The sequence below is a fragment of the Ornithorhynchus anatinus genome, chromosome X1 (genome assembly GCF_004115215.2).
Source record: "Ornithorhynchus anatinus isolate Pmale09 chromosome X1, mOrnAna1.pri.v4, whole genome shotgun sequence".
Classification (NCBI taxonomy): domain Eukaryota; kingdom Metazoa; phylum Chordata; class Mammalia; order Monotremata; family Ornithorhynchidae; genus Ornithorhynchus; species Ornithorhynchus anatinus.
Window position 1 is genome coordinate 86042763 of NC_041749.1, and position 13481 is coordinate 86056243.

General features: G+C 46.0%; 1 protein-coding gene across 7 annotated transcripts in view; it reads right to left on the minus strand.

The window, feature by feature from the left end:
- Positions 1–13481, minus strand: part of PBRM1 (polybromo 1) — a 98906-nt gene that overhangs the window by 66568 nt on the left and 18857 nt on the right. For 4 of the 7 annotated variants that reach the window (XM_029051170.2, XM_029051168.2, XM_029051172.2 and 1 more), the window contains exons 7-11: positions 12568–12636; positions 7986–8084; positions 6302–6387; positions 4999–5094; positions 3093–3184 (exon numbers count right to left, since the gene is read on the minus strand). In XM_029051170.2, coding sequence (XP_028907003.1) covers positions 3093–3184; positions 4999–5094; positions 6302–6387; positions 7986–8084; positions 12568–12636 — 442 coding nt within the window. The remainder of the gene's footprint in view (positions 1–3092; positions 3185–4998; positions 5095–6301; positions 6388–7985; positions 8085–12567; positions 12637–13481) is intronic. The other 3 variants (XM_029051173.2, XM_029051169.2, XM_029051174.2) reach the window with 1 other exon arrangement.

The following is a 13481-nucleotide window of genomic DNA, read 5'->3' on the forward strand; positions in this document are numbered from 1 at the left end:
ATAGCTTGAAGGGATCAGTGGGTACGTTTACCTGCACAAGTTCTAAACTAATTAGATGTAGTGCAATGGAAGTCATCTTTCAGCAGTCATGCGGACACCTCGGTGGCAGAAAGAACGCCTTTGAAGATTCAAAAGCAGAAATCCTCTGTGAAGCTAAACTCCTTGTCTTTGTGAAAGATGACAGGCTTTAACCTGAATGATACTAGGGGCAGTTCTCAGTACAATATTTAATACCAGTCCTTCCTTTTCAATACCCTGTGCTTTCATTTAGATGAGGTATATGCAAAGATAATTTGTAGGAAAGAGAGAAAGAGAAAGGAAGAGAAGAGTAGTGTAGAAAGAAGGATTAAGTGGGTATACACTATGTAGCTCACAGAGACGGTAGTACTGGGGTAAAAAAAGAGCTTTGATTGGAAACATTTAACTGTTTATAAAAACCAAAAATCTACCAAGAGGGTGGTGGAATATGATGTTCTCGCTGGATCCCAAATCCGACTCCTATGCCCGTGCTCCATCCACTGTGCAGCTGTCGCATTTGGTAGTAGTCTTAATCAATTGCATTTATTGAGCGCTTCCTGTGCGCAGAGCACCGTACTAAGCGCTTGGGAAAGTACAATACAGCAACAACGAGTGACATTCCCTGCTCTAAATGAACTCACAGTCTAGAGGTGGGGGCGCTTCAGTCGTGTGAGCCCCTTGGGGGACAGGGACAGTCTCCAACCTGATTAACTTGTATCTACCCCAGCACTTAGAAGAGTGCTTGGCGTATCGTAAGCGCTTAACAAGTGCCCTTATTCTTATCCTAAGAAGGAGTCCATTTATTTTTAATGCCTCATAGCCCTGGCAAAGTTTCTTTAAAGAACAATTCTGTGCTACCCTGACTGCCAGTAGCACTAGAGAAGAGGGGCTAAAGTTTGCATTGCAATCGCAGCGGAATTTACCAGTCAGGAGGACACGGCACCCTACTGAGAATCCATTACTTTAGACTCTAAATCTAATCGTCTTTTGCATTCAAAGATGACTGAGAGAGCATCTCAGTTCTGAGTTCCTTTTCAGACCAACCCCCACTTTTGGCACTTGAGATACTTGAATCGTATCCTTGGAAGTGTACAATATAACAATAAACATTCCCCGCCTACAGCGAGCTTACAGTCTGGAGGTATGCTCGCTACGGGGCTGACGCTGACCACAACGCAGACACGAGATTGTCCTTTGTCAGGCTGACATGTTTTGCATCTGGCACCGAATTTTCTCCAGCCTCTGTTTCCTGATTCTTTTGTAGCTTCTGCCTGAAAAAGTTCCTCCTTCCTGGAGTGCAGTGCACTGAGCTAACTCAGCCGTCTTCAGGATTTCAGCTGGGATACCCACCATCCAGAGAAGATTTTTTTTTTTTTTTTTACTGCAACCTTAAAGCATCTCCTGTGCCAACCGTGCTTCGTTTCCCCATCTCAGCCTACCACACAGCACCCGCCTGGGGATTCTATTGCCACCCCTTCTCCTCGCACGGTCCGCCAAGTGAAGCCGTGTTGAGGTGAGTGCGGATTCAATGCCGGTCAACTGATTTTTGTTCCAGGATACTGCTGCTTGTGAAGAGCAACTCATGAAGCCGAGGGAACTGCTCAAGTACGATGTGGCATCTGTGCTAGACCTAGGTTGTTCAAACCTTCAGTTCGGAGGAGTTGGCTGGGGTGTTCGTGGTAGCCCCAGGTCTCGCAAACCTTCAGTTTAGTCTGAAGCCTGATACGACCCTGGAGCCACACCGTTGGTCTTTTTTATTCACATATCCTCTAGACTGTAAGTTCGCTGTGGGCAGGGAACGTGTCTACCAACTCTGTTATACTGCATTCTCCCGTGTGCTTAGTACAGTGTTCTGCACACAGTAAGCGCTCGACATATATATAAAGGTCATAGGTTCTAATCCCAACTCTGCCACTTGTCTACCGTGTGACCTCGGGCAAGTCACAACTTCCCTGGACCTCAGTTACCTCCTCTGTAAAATGAGGATCAAGACTGAGAGCCCCACGTGGGGCAGGGACAGTGTCCAACTCGATTTACTTGTGTCCACCCCAGGGCTTGGTATGGTGCCTGGCACATAGTAAGCACTTAACAAATGCCATGATTATTGGCATCCACTTCACATGCTTCGTTACTCTTAACTAACCTAATCACTGGACCTTAATTCATTCGATCTTATTTGAGCGCTTACTATGTGCAGAGCACTTCATCTCGTCTCTCTCACCTGTGACCCCTCTGTTCACATCCTTCCGCCTACCTGGAACTCCCTTCCTCTTCCAAATCCCCAGAACATAGACCTCCCCATCTAAACAAGCCCTTCTGATCTCACGCCTCCTTTCAGGTGGCTTTCTCTGATTAATTTTACCTTCTCTCCAGGTCACACCCTCCCTTCTATCATCTCCCTCTCTTTCTTTTCTAATGATATCTGTTAAGCACTTACTATCCGCCGGGCACTGGGGTAGGTACAAGCTAATCAAGTTGGGCACAGTTCATGTCTCACATGGGGCTCCCAGTCTTAATCCCCATTCTGCAGATGAGGTAACCGAGGCACAGAGAAGTCAAGTGAGCTGCCCAAGATCACAATGCAGACAAGTCGTGGGGCAGGGATTAGAACCCAGGTCCTACCCCGAGAAGCAGCGTGGCCTAATGGGAATGGCACGGGCCCGGGAGTCAGAGGACCGCCTCTGTTGCATTGTACTCTCCAACGTGGGTTTTTTTTTTTAATGTTATTTGTTAAGCGCTTACTATGTGCCAGAGTAAGTGCCGCTCTGACTGCTTCTCTTTTCGGTCATTTAACTAAATTTTCTGTAGGTCCTAGCTCAAAACTGTTTTTGCAAAAGTCTCACCCAGCTATAGCTTTCATCAGGAAATAAAGCAGATAGATTTTCACCTTTCTTTGTTGTCTGCATTTCAAACAACAACAAAAAAAGTGGGGGGGAAAAAAGCATCAAGCAAAACTATGAGAACTCTGAAAATACACACATGTTGCATTTAACTAAGCTGGAGCCTCTGCAATTTCAATTTTTCTGCAAGCTTTACTGAGATAATACCGGAATCGTTCAGGACATAATTCCTACCAGCTAAAGCGGCGTCTTCATCGCTTTCTGAGCCATATTGGAGTGCCATGGTTATTGCTGATAAACGATCTCCTTGGACTGTTCTTTTGTTACTGCAAATAAAAATGAGCAATTAGAAGATAGGACAGAATGTTGGGGCACTTCAACTACTTTCTTCTCCTGAAGTAGAAATCATTAAGCAAACAATACATGATGGAAAAAAAGTATCTGTTCAACGGCTGCTTTAAGATTTCTTTGTACTTCTCAATATGTCCCATCAAAAGGAGAAACAATCCAGGCTAACGGGGTAGAAGTCCCTCAGTGAGAAATTTTCACTTGATATGGGTGTTGGAAACCATCACAATACAGGAAAGAGGAAATGGTCTTACGTGCTGCTATATCTCACCCAATTTTATTCCTCGTCTGCTGCAGTACTTTCAAGTTTAAGAGAGGGGGAAAAAAAAAGCTCAGCCGTAGTATCTGAAAATTCACTGCTGAGGTAAATAATCCTAGTGAATCATAGCATTTATTTTGTATTCAAGGGTGCATATGCAGTTTTCTAGTTTGCCAATGTTTTGATATTCCAACAAAGAGAAAGTCTTGGCTCATCATACATATCCAAACTTCTTAGTGGGCAACAGTTCGATTCCTGATGGCTTGTGCTTATTCTATAATACTCTCACCTGACTTAATATTTAGGCTTTTATCCTCCCCCCGGCCCCTTGATATAAATACACAGAAAGTGTATTTCTGAATGGCGATGAAGGTCAGTGGTGTTTCAAAGGCCAACCCAAACTATGCCCACTTGTTAACAGGAAATCCAATTTTTTTTTTAAAACCACAAATTAAAAAAAAAGCAAGCTCACTGGCCAGGAGAAAAATAATTCAGCTGTGGATGCCTGAGTAAACACTTCTAAATCCTGTAGCTATTGCTAGAATTAGCATGCCACCAACAAGATATTCTGAAATGTTCCGGTTTCTTTTGTTACATCACTACTTCCCTAATTAAAATAACGGATCCATTCCCACAGCATTTATCTAAACATATGCGGCCTTTAAAAGCAACACAAAAGAGCCACGCTGCTTCAAAGATGTCTTTGCAAAGAGCTGAAAGCCAGTAGATTGTAGCCCCACTATACCATTAGCTTGAACTCCAGGGCCCCGGGCCTTCCAAGAGGAAAAGTCCTATCTCTTGCCCCCAGAGTCCACATCTAAGAAGATTTTCCGAGTGAGCGTCCCCAGCTGATTTCCTTGCTTTGTAGATGGTGTTCTCTGGGCAGTCAGAACTCAAGCACCAGAGGGTTTTGGGAGATGGCTAACAGCCACAAACAAGATGGCGCTCAGTTCTGCCATAAAAGCCTCTGGGCATTTTGAATAGAATGCCGTCAGGTAAGTTAGAGAACGTTAGTCTCTCTGTTTGGATACAGCGGGCTGCCCTGTCAGAAGCTATGGTTGGGCACCGCTTTCGTTACAGGTGAATATTACAGTGTGACTTTTCCTTAACGAAGGATATTGCAAGAATGTGATACACCCAATGTAGGCAAACTATTACACCAACTATTAATTGGAAAAAAAAAATCAGTGAGATCTTATTAGTTCCTCATCATTTTTTATTCTCCCCAGGCCTTGTCCGCCTCAACATTTTTATGCCACTTCCCAATTTATGCATACACAACCACCCACAGCACTTCTGAGCATATAAAACTTACACTCTGCTCTTAAAGCACTTACTCATCGACATATACATCTTTGCAGATCTTCCTTCAATCTGCATGTCATTCTGAGGCCGTCTCCCCCAACGAGATTGTAAATCCCTTGAAGGCATCGATTGTGCCTTTTCACTCTATTGTATTCTCCCAAGTGTTTAGAACAGTGCTCTGCACACGGTAGTGGCTCAATAAATAATATCAATTGATCGACCTCTTACCGGTAGTATTTGCTAGCTGGGTTTCTCTCTTCACCAACACTGCCCTTACCCTGCAGAGGACCTGTAAGCTTAGCTGCTGCCAAATTGGAGGGAGTCCTGTCCAGAGATCAGACATTACAGAGGGCTGAGAACTTCGCAGAGAGCATCACGAACCCACATCAAAATAATGAACAAGGAGTCAACATAAACCCAAATTAATCAGGAGGGCCGAGCTGTGCACAACAGAATTGTAAATGGACCCGAGTCAGTTATTTGGGGACACGATTCTTCGCCACGATACGCTCCGGTCTGGGACGGAGCCAAGTGCCGTGACAGGTCAGAGAATAACGGAAATGGGTGAAACGATAAGACTCCCGTGAGACAATCCCTGATCCATCCCATCAGTCTTATGTATGGATTCATCTGCTATCGTTTTATTTACCCTCTTACGTTTATCACAGCTATTCTCCTTCTGACCTCTCACATTTTTGGCGACTGATGCCAACTCGTCTTTTTCTATTAGACCGTAAACTCCCCTGGGGCAGGGGTGGCACCTTATAATTTTTCGGTTCTTCTTCTATATACCTAGGGTACTGTTCTGCACTCCATAGGTGCCCAATCAGTACCGGTGAGGATGATGCTAGCAAACATTTCTGTGCGTCGGGCTCGACCAACTACAGTCATCTCTGCTAGAACCCAGAACTTGTGTACACGAGGAACCTCGTGTTCTGCGGGAGGTGGCGGGGGAGATGATATTAGCGTAACCCTTGATTCAAGGGGAATGAACCGACTCGGGGGCAAGGAGATTACATTATATTTTGATACAGGTTCCTTTATTACCGTTATGCCCACATAATGCTTCACAACTGTGCCACGGGTCATTTTACGGCATTAAATGCTGCAATGTTGCAGACACACAAATTACTGGGACAGTTCCAGCAAGGCTGAGGCCTAACGGGCTGGGAAGCGCAAAGCCGCAACCTCTTCTTCCTACGCCCAATCTACCGGTGCCGATGTGTAGCTCGTGTCACATCTACATCAGATTGAGGTCGCGGGAAGACAGTTCCCTAGTACGTCCACCTCATTGGCTCCAATTTGTGTAGGAAAACTATGCGCTATAGCAGAAATGACTGTATCTACTACTCTGACTGAAAAGCCACAAATCCCCTATCGCCCACTCGCTTCAAGCTCATAGAGTTGCTTCCACGCTGCCGGGAAAAGAAACCGCTTTAGTCGAGGATGGGTCTATCGTTCTATCATAGCGAGAAGAGTGAAATCCCAATAATGATTCGGAATCCACGAAATATACCAATCTCTTACTGACCTGATCCGAAGATTGGACTTGGTCATTTCTACGTGTTCAATTTCGGCCTTTTTCAAATGGAATATTTTTTTAATTGAATTTGCATCCTGTGAATACAAAAATTTCTTGACATAAAAGGTGAATTCAACAAAACTTAAGAGCAACAAGATCCTCCCACTCTCAACTCTGAACTGCCTGCCTCCCTAGGCTTGGAACGGTTTTTCCCACTCCATCCGTATTAATAATAATATCAACTATGGCATTTGTTAAACACTTACTAGGTGCTACGCATTGGGGGTTGACACAAGGTTAATGTCCCTGTCCCTCAAGGGGCTCACAATCTATCACGTCCCCAATTACAGACAGAAGAAACTGTAGCCCAGAGGAGTTAAGTGACTCGTCCAAGGTCACAGAGTAGGCCAGTGGAGGAGCTGGGACTTACCCAGGTCTCCTAATTCACAGTCCTGCGTCTTACCACTAGGCCAAGATACTTCCCCCTCCTCTCCTTCCAAATCCTCCTGAAATCTTCCCCTAACTCTGTCAAAATGTGTCCCTCATTAAACAGGAATGAGGCTTGACATTAATAACGATGGTATTTGTTAAGCGCTTACTATGTGCCTAGCTCTGTAGTAAGCGCTGGGGTAGATACGAGTTACTGAGGTTGGACACAGTCCCTGTCCCACATGGGGCTCACAGCCTGAATCCCCACTTTACAGAGGAGGAAACTGAGGTCCAGAGAAGTCAAGTGACTTGCCCAAGGTCACACAGCAGAGACGTGGCAGAGCCGGGATTAGAACCCAGGTCTCTCGACGCCCTGGCCCATGCTCTTGCCACTAGGACACGCTGCTTCTCTGCTTCTGCTCCCTAGACTCGCTCCTGCCTCTTTTACAAGACAGAAAGGTGGAGCTGGGAGGACAAAGTACAGAATAGAATGATCTACATTTGTTCACCTTGCCCATGTAGGAAAGTGCCTTTAGGGCAGGAGCCACTTTGAGGTTCTGTTTCTTCATATTAAATAAAAAAATGCCTAGCACAAAGCAATCCAAGAGAAGTCTCAAGAATAGAGAAGAGGTGGACGACAGCAGAAAGGATTTCACATTCATTTGGACAAACAGGCTTACAAAAAGCTAAGGGCTGTGCACCTCAAACAGAACCTTCTGACTTGCGTATCTGCTTGAGCAGGATGACACTCTGAAATTCAAAATGCCAATCAACAACAAATATATAAATTCCTTTGATAATTAAAATATACTTCCTTGTGCTTAACATCCATCATGTTTTACATTAAAAGTGTTGTTTTTAAAACGAAAGTGTCAGCTTCATGGACTACAGCAATAACACAATTCCCAGAGCTCGACACGGATTCAGTTGGAAATTTCTAAAAAAATATATAAATTTGTTTGGGTCGATGTCATCTGACTTTCAGTAAGCATCACGGAAGTCTGGAACTTGAACTGCTGGTTGGATTTACCAAAGGCTTCCTTGAGTTTCCTCTGGAACTGTTGAGAAACTGTTCCTTTGACACTTCCTAGTGATATACCATTAATTCAGGGAGTCATTGGGAAGCATTTCACTGTGGGACCACAAATTTGTAAAAAAAAAAAAAAGTATTACAGAGAGGGAGTCTAGACTTCCTTTTAAACAATATAAAATACTGACGAGTCCAAGAGTTCACAATTAGATAAACTAAAGAGCAAAAACTAACCTTGAATACTTGCGATCCAGGCTCATTATAGGTTTTGGCATTTTTTGCTAGCAGATCTATATCCTTGGCCATTGCGTGAATACTTTTATAATTACCGTTCTATAATAAAAGAACAAATTAGAGAAGGCTACTTTTAGTGAAAACTAATGAGCAGTAATAGTGCTGTTTATCAATCACCTACCAGGTGCAACACACTGTTCAAAGGACTCAGGAAGTATACAATAAGCCAGTGACACATTCCATGCCCAGACGGGGCATCACATTCTAAACGGGGGCTGGGGGAAGAGACAGACCTAAGAGTATTGACGGAGTCATCAAATGTACAGCTGAATAAACTCACATACTACACACTTGTGCTGAGGATGAGCCTAAGTACATAAGTGCTAGAGCTGGCTGACGGGTCTACGTTATCTGGGATGCCAGGAATTAACCGGGGAAGACACACAGGAGGAGGAGGGCTTTAAGGAGGGTTTTAGAGAATGGGGAGGGCTGTGTTTGTTGGATCTGCCGGCTGGGGGGGCAGGAGGCTCGAGGTTGGGGGAGTAGTGGAAGCAAGAAGACGAGGGCAAGGTACAGAGAAAAACTTTAACCAGGGAGGAATGAAGAGAGCGCGTTGGGAGCCGTAGGTGACGAGAGCAGATATAGTAGAGAAGCAGCGTGGCTCAGTGGAAAGAGCACGGGCTTTGGAGTCAGAGGTCATGAGTTCAAATCCTAGCTCTGCCACTTGTCAGCTGTGTGACTGTGGGCAAGTCACTTAACTTCTCTGTGCCTCAGTTACCTCATCTGTAAAATGGGGATTAAGACTGTGAGCCCCACGTGGGACATCCTGATTCCCCTGTGACTACCCCAGTGCTTAGAACAGTGCTCGGCACATAGTAAGCGCTTAACAAATACCAACATTATTATTATTATTATGGTGGGGTGAGCTGGTGCAGAGTCTCGAAGCCAACTGTGAGAAGTTTCTGAAGAGCGGAGCAATATATGCTGACCAAAATTCAGGAAGGTGATCCTTGCAGTGTGGAATACAGGTTGGAGAAAGGAGAGAGCTGGACAGCTTGAAACAAGCATGTAGTTGTATTTTCACCAGAGCTTGTACCAAAGTGGTAGCTTTTCAGGGCAGGGGATGGGGCAGACCTGGGAGATGTTTTGCAGAAAGGACTGTCTGGTCAGGCAGTAGACTGAATCTGAGAACTGAGTGAGGAGCCCAGGATAAAACCAAGGTTGCAGGCTTCTGGGAAACGGAGGACGGTCTTGTAATTGACTGAGGAAAGTTGGGAGAAGGAGAAGACTGAGGAGGGACAAGTGAGTAGTTCGGTTTTGGACATATTAAGTTTGAAGCGTCAGCGGACCTAGAAATGGAGTCGTCCTGGAAGTAAGAGCAGATGCGGAATTACAGGTTACAGGAGGTCAGGGCTAGAGAGTTCGAGTTGGGTGTCGTCTGCACAGAGGAGGACGCTGAATCCCCACAAGCATGAGCTTTCCGAGAGAGGGGGTGACAGAGTTTTGTGAGACACTAACACTTCAGGGACGAGAGGGAGAAGAGGAGCCAGTGAACGAAACTGTGGAAGGGTCAGAGAGGAAGGAGGAAAACCAGATTAGAACCATACCAGCAAAACCGAGGCCCGGAAGCGTTTCAAGGAGGGAGTGGTCCGTGGCGTCAAAGGCAGCTGAGAGGTCAAGGAGGATTAGGACAGTGTAGGGGCCATTGGACTTGGCTATAAAGAAGTCATTAATGACCTTATAGAGTGCAGCCTGGAAGGGGATGAAAGTCTGATTAAAGGCACAAAGAGAGTTGGAGGGGAGCAAGTGAAGGAAGTGGGTGGAAATGACCTGTTCCAGGAGTCAGAACAGGAATAGGATCTGGGAGACGGGTGATATCTGGGGGAAGGATCGACAGAAGACGGGGGAGACTCGGACATGTCTGAAGGATGGAGCCTACCAAAAGTGACAGGTTGATGAAGGGGAGAAGGGCGGGGGCAAGTGCTTTGAGGAGGTTGAGAGGGTCAGTGGCACAGGCAGCAGAGGGGAGAGATTTAGAGAGTAGGCTGGAGACTTCCTCTTGAAAGACGGCAGGGAAGAAGGAAGACGAGGAGGATGCGGTCGATTACTGAGGAGGCAATGAAGAAACTTCAGCCAGTTCTGTCTGGATGGGATCAGTTTTGCCAACAGAACAGCTGGCAGGTTTATCAGGGGTCAAGGAGGGAGGCACTGGGGATGTCAGAGGGAGTTAACAGTTCGGAAAAGTTGATGGGGCTCCGGACATGGAATTCAATGAGGGAGGAAGAAAAACGCTATCGAGTCGAAGACAAAAATGATTTATAGTAGGAACAGGGGAACTCGAAGTGACAGAGGTTGGGCCTGGATTTCCTCCAGCTGCATACAGATGCCCAGGTACACGAGTGGTGGAAGTCAAGGGAGGAGAGAGTGGGCCCAGAAGGCGTGAGATAGCCTCAGATCAAGGAAGCGGGTCCACAGCTTGGAGGTTGTGATGAGGTACCAGGTTAGAAGCTTGTGGGGAGACAGTGGTAGGTTGGAGCCGGTGAGGTTAGAGGTGATGAAGAGTTTTTCTTTTTTTATGGTATTTGTTAAGCGCTTACTTTGTGCCAGGCACTGTACTAGGCACTGGCGGAGAGACAAGCTAATCAGGTTGGACACAGTCCATGTCCCACATGGGGCTCCCAGTCTTAATCCCCATTTTACAGAGAAGTGAAGTGACTTGCCTAAGATCACACAGAAGACACGGAGTATCCAGGATTAGAACCCAGATCCTCTGACTCCCAGGCACGTGCTCTTTCCACTAGGCCACACTGCTTTGAAATGATTAGATCTAGCGTGTGTCCACACTGCTGTGTGGCTGAAGTGAGCTGAAGCAGGAGGCCAGCAGACTTGAGAAGTGAAAGGAGACAGCAGATGGCTGAAAAGTCAGAGGGGTCAACAACATGAAGGTTGAAATCCCCTAGGATCAGAATGAGCAAATAGTTGTAACCAAGTACCTTGAGAACCTGAAGGACAGGACATTTTTATAGTCTAACACGTGAAATTAATTTTTCATTTCTCATCACCATTGTAAACCAACCAACGAGGGGGTGGGCTGAGGAGAACGGGATGAAAACAAACATGGCAGCGGGGCCAACTCCAGTTACACCCACTGACTGTTCCCGGGCTCCCCTCCTTCCTCCGCCGGTCGAATGGGACACGGCGACGGCGGCCGGGTCGGGGTTCAGGCTGGAGGAGGAGGAGGCCGAGCCACCTAAGGAGGCCCGGATTCCAGGCTCGGAATGGGTGGAGAACTACACGGTGAAGTGGGGAAGGGTCCGCCCGAAGCCGGCTAGGGAGAGCCCCCGGAAATGGCTCTGCGGAGATAGCCCGGGCCTGGGCGTCAGGGGACCTGGGTTCTGATCTCGCCGCCGTCACTTGCATGCTGTGGGACCTTGGACGAGTCACTCCCCCGGCCTCGGTTCCCCCCCCCGGGCTCAAAACACCTGTTCTACCTCCCCCTTAGACTGTGAGCCCCATGTGGGGCAGGGAATGTGTACTACCTGATGATCTTGTTGCCTCCCCAGAGCTTAGAGCCGGGCTTGGCTCAGAGTAAGTGCTTAACAAATGTCATTATTATTATTAGTAGTAGTAGCAATAATAATAATAATAATACAAAGGTAGGGGAAGACGCCAGGAGACTGGAACAGGGGCGTAGGGCAGGTAGCCTTAATCTTATGTATATATATCTGTAATTGTATTTATTTATATTGATATCTGTCTCCCCCTCCCCCTGCGCCCCCCGACTGTGAGCTAGCTCACTGTGGGCAGGGATCATCACTCTTAATTGCTGTACTGTACTTTTCCCAAGCACTCAGTACAGTGCTCTGCACAGGGTGGGCGCTTATTAAATACAATTGAATGAATGAATGGAAAATTTGCTATACTGAAGCAAGACAACAGGGGATACAGGTTTCAGACCACAAGCAGCATCTTGCAGAGTTTGGTCTCAAACTCGGCCTAGCTATAGAATAGCATGTTAACTTTCAGCTATGCAAACATTAGGGGAAGCTTGAGGCAATCAAATCTCCTTCTACAAGATGCACTCTGACGCCTACAGGGGTCATTACAAAACCCATCCCAAAATATTATTCATCTATTGAGGAAAATTAAGGCGAAGGAGGCTGCATTCTTCTAAATGTCAGGGTAAGAACCCACAGTAAGTAGGCAAGCCGGTAATTTTGCTCTGCTCTCAAAGTTTCTACCGTCCTCAGTAACTGCTAATTCCTTTCAGTAATTGCTTCGAGTTGCTCAATACCAATCATGAATGTATAGTGCTAATGGATATGAACCTTCTAAAACCAAAAAATCCTTATGTTTTCTTATTTTCTGTCTGCCTAAAGGCTGAATTTGTTCTGCCAAGGAGACTCTCCCTATGCTTTCTTTAAAAGAAAAGCAGATGCTATCCTGCCTCCTCAAAAGCTGTAAACGGTAACGGAGCCCAAATTTATTTACAATATGCTACTATTAACAACCTTCAGGAACACCTGCTCATAAATATACACAAAGGAAAAACACTATATACGACACAAAACCGCGATCATACCTGTATCCTAAGGGCAATTGTCTTGAGATCTATGGGCTCCTTGATTATTGCATAATAGTCGGGATATTGCTGGAAAACATAACCCATAAAATTGAGCACAAGAACTCGGTTCGTGGGACGTTGACGAGAGGACAACTCAATGAAACACACATTCGGAATCGGTTTTCCGTACGTAAAGGGGCAGTCTGTTAGAGAGCAGGGAGTTGAGAGAAAAGAAGAGAATGTCTTTTTCTCTTGTTCGTCCCCCACCCCGACAGTCAGAGGGAGGTCTGAGCTTGGACAGGGAACCTAGGAGGAATACAGCAGCTTCCCAACAGCAATTTCTAGGGGATAGGAAAAGGAATAGAGATGGAGCAAGGCTAGGGAGAAAAACAGGACAGAGGAGAATAGATGAGAAAAATTTGAGGATAAAAGAACATGGAGGGGAGGAGCCAAACAGATGAGAACAGGCATAAAGACCATAAACATTCTCCATCAGCCCAGTCGCTGAACTGGGGGAAGGCTACGGCTTCTGACGGTGTAAGCGCTTAGTACAGTGCTTTGCACGCAGTAAGCGCTCAATTAATACGATCGAATGAATGGTCTCCTTTCGCCTTTCCCCGGAGCCCCAAACTGGCTCTTCCCTATGCTTTCCGTCTCCTCACGCCCCAATCCAACCCCTTAAGGGCACTGTAGTAAATGATATCCGGAAAAAAAACAAGCATGAAAATACCCAAAATTGTTTTTGGTTGACTTCCTCCACCCCCATTCCTCCATCTGAAAATGCACCTCATAGCATGGGCATCTCTCTGTTCATCTTTTTCTTTGGGTCACCATGTCCGATGGGAAGGCCCCGGTGTGGCTCCCCAAACATGAACCGATGGTGACGGTGTAGAAAACCGAAATGATATCTCTTTAGAAAAATAAATACATTT